General features: G+C 43.6%; 1 protein-coding gene across 2 annotated transcripts; it reads left to right on the top strand.

The window, feature by feature from the left end:
* Positions 1-79: 79 nt before the first annotated feature.
* Positions 80-10,312, top strand: aadat (aminoadipate aminotransferase). Of its 2 annotated transcripts, none has more exons than XM_072376506.1 (14): positions 80-220; positions 608-679; positions 1,520-1,688; positions 2,749-2,881; positions 3,996-4,070; positions 4,158-4,367; positions 4,447-4,512; positions 4,595-4,677; positions 6,337-6,433; positions 7,094-7,155; positions 7,245-7,309; positions 9,118-9,224; positions 9,704-9,805; positions 9,995-10,312. In XM_072376506.1, exons 2-14 carry the CDS (start codon positions 613-615, stop codon positions 10,034-10,036), a joined length of 1,278 nt encoding a protein of 425 aa, XP_072232607.1. In that variant the 5' UTR covers positions 80-220; positions 608-612; the 3' UTR covers positions 10,037-10,312. The 2 variants fall into 2 exon arrangements, with proteins under 2 accessions (XP_072232607.1, XP_072232610.1); XM_072376509.1 differs by lacking the exon at positions 80-220 and adding an exon at positions 249-438.
* Positions 10,313-10,474: the final 162 nt, after the last annotated feature.

Here is a 10,474-nt window from a genome sequence, read left to right as displayed (position 1 = left end):
ACGGGAATATGCCGGCGTCTGCAGCGAAATATCTCTCACCGGTAACGATCAACAGCCATTTTCTGTACCTCGCCTCAGAGTTGGAGGTGTTGTTGTTGTTGTTTTCAGTTCGGGAAATGTAGTTCAGGTAACGGACGCCGCCGATGACCACTGCAGTCCGCCGCAACAACAAGAATACATTAACCAGAATCCACCGGGAGAAGCGAGCCACATACGCAAGGTCAGTTACACAGCTCAGAGTGGTCCTACCTACGGCTTTAAATGCGATATATATTTACTGTAAAGCGCGTTCATCTCAGTGTTGTGTCCCAGAGTTTGTCTCTACTTCCGTCAGTGTTATGCCCATTTAAAGGCGGTTTAGAAGTTATTTATAATAATCTAACTTTACAAGACTGAGTTATACATATAGGTGCTGTAATTAAGCGTTTGCCTTCTTGTGTAAGTGCAAGCAGGCTGAAAGTGTTAGATAATGCACCGTCCTGTTGCTTTTAGTTCACATGAGAATTTATTTAGCTTTTCTACCAATTAAAATACAGTGAGTCTAACTTTGTGTTTAGGTTATAAACTTAAGTTATAAACTAATATTTCTGCTTTTGTAATCTGTCAGGAGTCATGAATTACGCTCGGTTTCTGACAGCTGTCAGTGCAGCCAGAAAACCTTCCCCTATCAGGATGCTGAGTGAGTATCTTTCACAGCCAGATGAACAAAATAACTCATTTTATGGGGTTGCATGTGGATTTACACACGTTTACACGGGTTCTCAGCTGTAAGACTCCTTCACTGTGTTCATTTTCAACTATTGCTGAAGTTATTATCAAAGATTATTTAACTTTGTATGTAACAAAAATCCAAACACACATCACTTTAAATAAAAAAAAGTACAATTATGATTTATTTTTTGTAACTTTTTTACCTTTAACATTTGAGGGAATTATTGGTTTAACACATTGGTTTGTTCTTAGATTCACAGATTTTCTGTTAGCTAAGGAAAAACGAGTTGAGCCATCTAACATGAGACTTTACCCTGTTTTTCAGGAGTTTTATTCTCTTAAACAATGGCCCGACACCCACAGACTCCATCACTGAAATGCTGTTAAAAGCAACTTATTGTGGATGTAAAACAGTAAATAAAAATATGTATTTGTCACCAAAGTCTGGTTGTGGAGGTTTTACTGTTATTAGCTGGAGTGTGGACATTTTAAACCCTGTTTAAGGTACTTTTTAGAGTAGTTTTACAAGTTTTTAATGACTGTTAAATGTTCTGTTTTGACCACATTTTACTTGGAGAATAGATTTAAAACATATTTATTGAAAGTCTTTGAGACTATTTCTTAAAAAAGCAGTTTTATTAATGAAATATATCAGCAGAAGCCTCAGAAATCCAGTAACCAGTCATGGATTCTTCAAGGCAGGAAACCAGGAAACCATTTAAAACTGAGACCTCTTAAATGCTGATTTTTTTTTTTTGATAATCTGAGCTGACGTTTTGTGTCGTTTCTGTCCGTCTCCTGAGTGAAGCTGAGCTGCAGCAGCGGTCGCCTCCATCCATGATTTCATTGGCCGGTGGAGCTCCCAACCCCAACACCTTCCCCTTCCAGTCCGCCTCCATCCAAGTGAAGAGCGGCCAAACGGTCACGTTCAACGAGGCGGCGATGAAGAGGGCGCTGCAGTACTCCGCCTCTAACGGGTGAGGGAACATGAAGTCATCATTTCTCTTTTATTTCTTAAAAAATAACCTCTTTTCCAGCTTCATTTTAAGGTTTGTCTTCAACAATATTAACACATTGTATGGAGAATAATGTGCATCTTTCAAACCGCATTGAATTAATATCACAGGAGGCGGAGCTTCACGTGTTGCCACGGTAACTAAGCAGTGTTTATGCTCTCTGATCAGTTTCTGTGTTGTAGATCAACCCTGAACTCATCAATAACGCGCCGATTCTGCATCGTAACCAAGGAAAATCAGACAGTGGCAACTCTGGGAAATCTTTAACATTAAACGTGTTGTTTAATGGTTTTCAGTATATTGTGCTACATTCTGATCATTTCAGTGCCAAATCACAACAAATATCATCTCAAAGCACTTCAGACATACAGTCCAGCCGTGATACTGACATAATCTGATTAAATCAAATGAATTAAATCCAATTCATACAAAGGAATGAAATAAAGTAGCTTCGCTAAGGAACCAACAGATTTAATCTGAACTTCTCTTTGATCCAATCCCCCGTCCTGAGCTGCACGAGGGGACGGTGGAGAGAAAAAACTCCCTTTTAACAGGAAGAAACCTCCATCAGAACCAGAACCAGGAAGGCTCCATCTGCCTGGACCAGCTGGGGCTGAGAGGACAGGAAAGAGGGGACAACAAGCAGCGTAACACCAGGCCAGAGATACCTGCAGAGAGAGTTAATGACAACAATGATGTCATGTGTTCATGAAGAGGGAGGAGAGGTGCATCATGGGAGCTCCCCCAGCAGTCTGGGCCTATAGCAGCAGAACTATGGGATGTTTCAGGCTCACCTGAGCCATCCCTAACTATAAGCTTTATCAGAAAGGAAAGTTTAAAGCCTGATCTTAAGGGTAGAGAGGGTGTCTGCTTCCTGAAGCCAAACTGGTTCCACAGAGAGGGGACAAATGTTTTAATTAAAGTTTGTTGCTCTTCCTTGTTTTTCTGAGCTGACCTGATGACTTTTTATAGAAATACAACAGATAACTACAGCCTGATTTTTTTTCCCGCCCGTGTGTAGAATCCCGGAGCTGCTGACGTGGATGAAGAACCTGCAGAAGAACCTCCACAGCCCACCGACGGCCGGCTACAGCCCAGAGAGCGGCCAGATGGACATGTGTGTGACGACAGGGAGCCAGGAGGGGCTCTGTAAGGTACCGAAACCAGCTGCTGCTCCTCTAACTGCTCTGACTGAGGAGCTGCTGGATGTAAAAACAAGGAATCACATCTGTTTACCACAGATGTTCGTGTAACCTCTGTTTTTTAAAGAAAACAGGCTTAGTTGCAGGTAGTTTTTATAGCTTTTATCAGCACGTCAAGTCAAATATTCACCCCAAAACACCTGGTTCTTGTTCCACTGTTCAGTCATTATGTATATATATATTAGGGCTGGCATAGTTAACGAGTTAATCGCGATTAATTAAAATTTGATCGCGGTTAATTAAAATTTGATCGCGGTTAATCGCGGCCTTAGCAATTGGCTTAATAAATCGGAGAAAAGTCACAAAGACTTCAGAGTTCTGAATCTGATGTCTAATGACTGCAGTTTTTCATTAATTTAACTGTCATCAGGCCCTGTTCTGTTTGTTGTTAGTTGTCCACTACCTCTTCAGCTTTAAGATCACGATGTTGTGGCAGTTTGTGTTTTTGAAATAGACAAGTGGGTCGACAATGCACTTTTTATTTTAAATAAAAGATAAAATACATTTTTCTTTGTGTTTATTTGATTCTGACTCTATATTTTTAATATAGAGATTAATCGTGAGTTAACTATGGAAAAATGTGATTAATCGCGATTAAAAATTAATCGTTTAACAGCCCTAATATATATATATGTTTTCAAATAACACAAGTATAGAAAATTCTGGTCATTAGCCCTTTAATGTCCTGCTCGACCATTTGTTTTGAGTCATTTTACTTTAACTTGGTGACATTTTCTGGAAGTAAACGTATCTGATCTGTTTCATCGAGTAATGCTGAAGGAAAGTACGTTATGCCAAATATATATTATTACCGTAAATAATGGAGAACAAAAACAGGAATGTTTCCTCTGCTTCTTTTCTCCATGTGGACACGAAGGGGTTAAGATTTAGATTTAATTGTGTCCTGAACACTAGAAGAAAATAAGCTAAAAATCACATAAAATCTCCTTTATGAACTATAAAACATGGCGTGAATGAGGCTAAATGAAATGAGGGTCCCGGTGATCGTTGCCCTCGTCTCCTGCTCAGTTTCGGGTCTTTTTGAGTTCACCTGTTTGTTTTTCAGGTGTTTGAGATGCTGGTTCACCCCGGAGACAACGTTCTCCTGGACGCGCCCACGTATTCAGGCACACTCGCGGCGGTGAGAGCGTTTTCCTTCATATCACCACAAACGTGCCGCGCCTCCGGCTGCGTTGACCCTCCAACGCTCTGCTGTCTGCTTCTGTAGCTCCAGCCTCTCGGTTGCAACTTGATAAACGTCCCCAGCGACCAGCACGGCATGATCCCTGCAGCCCTGAAGGAGGTTCTGTCCCGCTGGGACCCAACAGAGGTCCACAAGCCCGGCAGCACCGCCCCCAAGATCCTCTACACCATCCCCAACGGGGGAAACCCCACCGGCGCCTCCATGACGGCCGAGAGGAAGAAGGACGTGTACGAGGTTCGTGTCGTGCGCAGACTTTTATAATTAGATCCTCCTGGGAGGCTGATTTCCCTACAATCACTCATCTTTTGAACAGCTGGCTCGGCAGTACGACATGCTCATCATCGAGGACGACCCCTACTACTTCCTGCAGTTTGAAAAGGTACAAACAGCCCGCCTCATCTGTCTGAAAACGACTCAAAGGCTTCCTCCTGTGGGCTCACTTGTGTGTCTTTGTGCGGCAGCCGTGGGCTCCAACCTTTCTCTCCATGGATGTTGACGGGAGGATCATCAGGACAGACTCCTTCTCTAAGATCCTGTCTTCTGGGTGAGTCTCTGAGTCTTTGTTATTCTGTGGCGGTTAGCATTTAAGATCTAAGCTGTTAGCCCCAACAGGCCTGAACCTGACTGCAGCTTATCCAGCTCCTCCCAGGACTGAGCTTGTTTTATATATTCAAGGGCTTTGGGTTAAACGGGTTATTGGGGCATGAAGACTGTTGAAAAGTGCTGATCCACCAATCATTTCTTCATATTTCCCTTCCAAGCAGACAGACTTTCCTGTGATCTTGAACAATAGTTCTCCAGGCTTTCTGAAGGACGTTTGGCTGCTTTTTCACTCATTTTCAGTATCTGACCATTTTTAGAGGAAGGGTTACATTTTTGGCACTTTGTTACCAGCAGCCTGTCACAAAGACACATCATTTGTTCCCATTTCTTTAGTTTCTTCTATGAAAAACAGCAAAGATAACACAGTTTGACAGACAGAAAATAGGATTTCTGCAGCAACAAGGTGATTCCCAAAGAGCTATTAGCTGAAAACTTGGCATATCTCAGCATGGTGTGCAGTGTGTCCTTAAAACATTTGAGGAAACTGGACAAGTGGAGGACAAAAGAAGAAGTGTCAGGCCTAAAAAACTATCTACAGCAGATGAACAGGATCTGAAAGTGATGTCCTTAAGAAAGAGGAAAAAATCCAGCTGTGACCTGACAGGACCTGAGAGATGCATCTGGACCTTCAGCTGATCCATCTACTGTTGGCCCAAGCCTCATCAGAAATGGTCTCCATGGAAGGGTGGCTGTCAAGAAGCCGTTCTTAAGGAAGGGAAACAGGGAGAAAAGGCTGAGCTGTGCCAAATGACACAAGAAGTGGACTGAAAATCAGTGGCAACAGGTCTTATGGAGGGATGAATCCTCCCCAGAGCCCGGACCTCAACATTATTGAAGCAGTGTGGGATCATCTGACAGAGAACGGAACAAAAGGCAGCCCACATCCAAAGAAGAGCTTTGGGATGTCCTTCAAGAAGCCTGGAGAACTATTCCTGAAGACTCCTTAAAGAAATGACAGAAAGCTTGTCTCAGAGGGTTCAGGCTGTGTTGGAGAATAAAGGAGCTCAGACCAGATATTCACTTTAAAGCTGCTCAGAACTGATAAAAAACTCTGTTTCTGCCTCAGATTCTGGATTTATGTTCATGTTTGAACATGTTTCAGTGAATCTCTGCAGCTGGTTCCTGCTTTTATGTTAATATGTAAAGAAATGAGGGCGGTTTTTGGTTTAAAAATTCCAAGTAACAGAAATTCAAAATGTTTCCTCTCAGATCTAAAATCCAGGTTCTTCTTTTTTAGTCTTTCTGTGCTTTAAAGCTGGCTGTTATCAACACTCACTCAGTTACAAACTCATTTTTGGCCTTATTGCTGTGTTCACATTAGTGTTTGACCATGTTTTGCACAGATTTAGTGTTTTCCTGGCAGCACAATAAGGGACAGCAGTGAAGCCGCTCTGAACTCAGACTTTCTCACACTTATTTTATTAAGGCACAGTCAGAGTTCCCAGCATTACTCCTTTAACTTCCCTGCCACTGGCATCATAAGTGTTGCAGGTTCAGTACTTCGGGTTTGAGAGTGGAGTTAATATGTTGCTTCCAGTTTAACGCTCAGCTGCTCCAGCGTGCTGCTGTCTTGGTTACTGGGCTTTGTGTTTATTTCAAGGCTGAGGATCGGTTTCGTTACTGGTCCCAAGCCACTGGTTGACAGGATTGTGCTGCACATCCAGGCCTCAACAATGCACACAAGCACCTTCACGCAGGTGAGTGAAAGCTAACTTTACCCCCCCCTGCCTGTCACTTCCACCCGGCTGAAACCAGGGTTTTGCATCCCGGGTTTCCTGTTTCATGTTGAAGTTTCAGTTTCAACCTGAATATGCCTAAAGAAACGATAGAATTAGCCACAAAACGATGGTAACAATGACTATAGAGCACCTCCCCCAGAAAGCATGGAGCGGGTCGGCTCAGTTCTGCAGAGTCGGTACACAGAAGCACGGCGTCTGGGTTCCTCCAGCTCTCAGCCTCGCCTGATTTACATCTACTCAAACTGAGCCGGGATCAGCAGCTTGCTGTCACGCTACGGCCACAAAAGACTTCATGGTGTCTCCGGTGCAGCAGCAGCTGTGGAGGAGTTGTTGAGGAAGACAACGAGGATTCATCACAATCTATATAATAAGCCCTCTGATAAAAGCCTGGCCTCTGCTTTTCATCCCTGAGCTGATGAGAGATTTAAAACAGACCAATTTTCCTTAGAAACATAAACAGGCTAAAGCAACCTGTAAAAGGCTCTGTGGTCAGTAGATTAGAAAGTGGCATCTGTCTCTAACTGCTCTGATAGAAGCAATAGAAACATTTCTGCTGTTTTTTACAGTAAAAATAACTTGTTTCCACTTGCATTAATGGGGACCGATGCTCTCTTTCAGCTCATGGTGTCCGAGTTGCTGCACAGCTGGGGTCAAGAGGGTTTCCTCCAGCACATAGACGGGTACGGCGCGTCCTGTGTGGCAGATTACGAGGCTTCCGGTTACTATGGGAGCAGCAGTGGCTGAAATGGTTTTTGCTTTGTCCTTGCAGGGTGATTGAGTTTTACAGAAAGCAGCGCGATGCGATGATCAGCTCCGCAGACACGTGGCTCAAAGGTTAGAAACGGCAAAGCACATTCTTCTGTTAATTACTCCGTCTTTATTTGAGATTTACAGCCTTGGCTGCGGTGCAAAGTTTTCTCTCTTGCTTGTTTCTGATGGACGAGGCGACACAAATATAAACATTTTCATGCTGATTAACAGATAAGAAAGGTAGCAACACGCTAGAGAAGACTTTCAACCGCTGATGAGTACAAATCTCTGGGTGCTACACAGATGGAGCTTTACAACCAAAAGGTTTTAGAACAGAGCTCAGATTTTTCTGTACTTTGGGAACCTTTAAAAGCCATAAACTTTGAACGCTTTAGTGCAACTGATAGTTGCAGGAAGTCATTTTCACACTTGATAAGCTGCCTGATAAAAATGTGTCGCTTTGCCATAAAATGCAAAACGATCCCAACAGACGCGTCAAACTAAAATAAAAACAACTGCTAAATGATGTCACAGATAAAGTCCCTCAAGCATTTAGCTGGTTTCCTTCTGCTCAGACACCTGAAAACAACCTCAAGCTGCTTCACACTTAACCCTGAATTTCCAACCAGCAGCAGAAATGTTCCCTCTTCAAAGTGGTTGCATTAAAATCTTTATTTCTCTAAGATGATAATTAATATTAATGCCATCAAGCCAGGCTTTTTGGTTTGGTGCAGTTAGCATCTCATGCTGTTGTTTAAGGCAGGTTTTTGGGTTTATATGCTAATGTGACATAATATCCCAGATTTTCCTCCTCGAGTTAGTGCAACTACTTCCTTTCCAGAACCGAAGAAACCTTTCAGATGAGATGTGAAACGTCTCATCCAGTAGTTTCAGTAAAATAAGAGTTTAGATGCTAGCTGGACGGTAGTTTTTGCTTGTTTTGAAGTAGACTTGATGCATGACCAGCTGTTTCCAGTCTGAGGCAGTAAATAAACTCGCATTACTGATGGGGTCATGCCTGATGTGACATAATGTCCCCGATTTCTTCCTTGAGTTAGAGCATCTACTTCTTCTACTGAATTACAGCCAATGAAAACGTGTCCGATTGTTTTTTGCAGCTTTAAAAGATTGCTTCAGATATCCTTCTCTAGTAATTGTGGCACAGTGGAGTCACGACTAGTTCGAAGCAAATAAACCGGGCTGCATAGTGTCACCAGGGGCTGGCGCTATAAACTACGATGCTAGTGGTTTTAATTCAGTAGAAGAAGTAGTTGTGGCCAGAAACATACCAGCAGAGGAAAATGGAGATACCTCTTCCTAGGAATTACATTAATCATATTTGGGAATAGTACCCCGCCTTTCGCCCAATGACTGCTGGGATAGGCTGTCGGTATAGAAAATGGATGGATATTTGGGAATATCTGGGACGATGCCGGTCAGTTTATTGTTGCTGTTGAGTCATTTCAATCTTTGCCAGCTCAGATGTTTGCCACATCTTTTAAATACGGATCATAACTCCAGTGAAAACCCGGCTAATGAAAGGTTGTTTCCACAAGAACCGGTTTTACCAGCTGCCGTTTCACCTCTGCGGTTCATCTAATCAGCTGCTTGTTTCCAACAAAAGTTCCAGCTTTTGTTCCAGCTGTATTGGCAGATGGTTCTGTGTCATGTTTCTTTTGGGTGAGGCGTCGTTGAGAGAAGTTTATTGTGCAGATTAGCGGTTAGCGACACTCAGTGAAGTAAAGTCATGGACTGATAATGTCGACTTTTTCCCTTTCGTGCTGCTTTAAACAACAGCCACTGTACTTGTGAGGGTTAATCTATGCAATGAACTGCATGGAAAGCCTCTCATGAATCAGGAAGCTGTTTTTCTTCCTCATGTGTGTGTGCAGACGTGGCCGAGTGGCACACCCCGTCCGCAGGAATGTTCCTGTGGATGAAACTGAAGGGCATAGCCGACACCCAGCAGCTCATCATGGAGAAGGCGTTGGAGAAAGAGGTCGGTCCAAACAAAACACACACACACCTCGGTCCTGTCGCCCATTTAAAACGTCCACATGCGATGTAACTCCGCCCACTTCCCTGCTGCCCTCGGATGCATTTTTCTCTTTGTGAGGGGATGTCTGAGGCAGGTTCTGTCTCGCAGTAGTGTTGGACGGTTCATGTAAGGCAGCCATTGTGTGCACTGAGTTTTTCCGCCTACACACACACAGAGCATCTGTAAAACCCTGCAGACAAAGGGCTGATTGGCTGTAAGTGACCATGAGTGGGCACAGTCGAGCTTTTCCAGGCTCTGAATCCAGAGCATCCCCCACACAGCACACGGTACAAATGAGGGACACTGGAGACGTACGTCTGAGGGTTAGAGTCCAGGATGGAGGTGCATCTTTAGCTTTATGTGTCCCAGGTCTCAAAGCCGTGAGAAATGCCCTTTAACCTGGAGGTCGCTGCTTATCTGTGTGTTTGTGTGCGTTGAAGGTTCTGCTGGTTCCTGGAGGCGTCTTCATGATCAACAGCAGTGACCCGTGCCCCTATGTCAGAGCGGCCTTTTCTCTTTCCACACCAGAGCAGATCGATGAGGTAAACACACACACACACACACACACACACACACACACACACACACACACACACACACACACACACACACACACACACACACACACACACACACACACACACACACGCACACACACACACACACACACACACACACACACACGCACACACACAGCTGCTGTCTCTAAAATCTCACACTTCTGTCCACAGGCTTTCAGACGGCTTTCTTCCCTCATCAAAGACTCTTTGTGACCAGAGCCTTATCCCTGCCTGGCAGATGCTGTATTTTTTTAAACTTATTCTTTAAGTTATTTGTAAAGCGTGGGTTTTAATACAGCCTTTCATCAGAGAGCATCCTGAACAAAATCCAGAGAAGACGCCTGTCGTTTTGAATCGGGTCTGGATGCACGTCCCGTCTAACACTACGACCTTTGACCTCTGTGGCTGCTCTGCTGTTTCTCTACATGTTGAAGGTGTTTTTTGATCTTTTTAATGTACAAAAAAAGTAAAGAAGAACTTTTTATCCTTCGTGTGTTTTGTTCGTTTTTTAGCTTTGAAATACAGGTTTAAACACATTGTGGCGCCTGGACAGAAGAAGGAAGTGGATGCAGAGGTGGACGTTTTATTTTTAGAGTTGTTCTGGAAGGAGGTGAAAGACACTAAAGCCTTTTTTTACTCAGGTCAAATGTC

Source organism: Leuresthes tenuis, unplaced genomic scaffold (genome assembly GCF_036924035.1).
Source record: "Leuresthes tenuis unplaced genomic scaffold, fLeuTen1.0.hap1 SCAF_22, whole genome shotgun sequence".
Classification (NCBI taxonomy): Eukaryota; Metazoa; Chordata; class Actinopteri; order Atheriniformes; family Atherinopsidae; genus Leuresthes; species Leuresthes tenuis.
The sequence above is the reverse complement of the archived record's forward strand: the minus strand, read 5'-3'. Positions and strand labels throughout refer to the sequence as shown.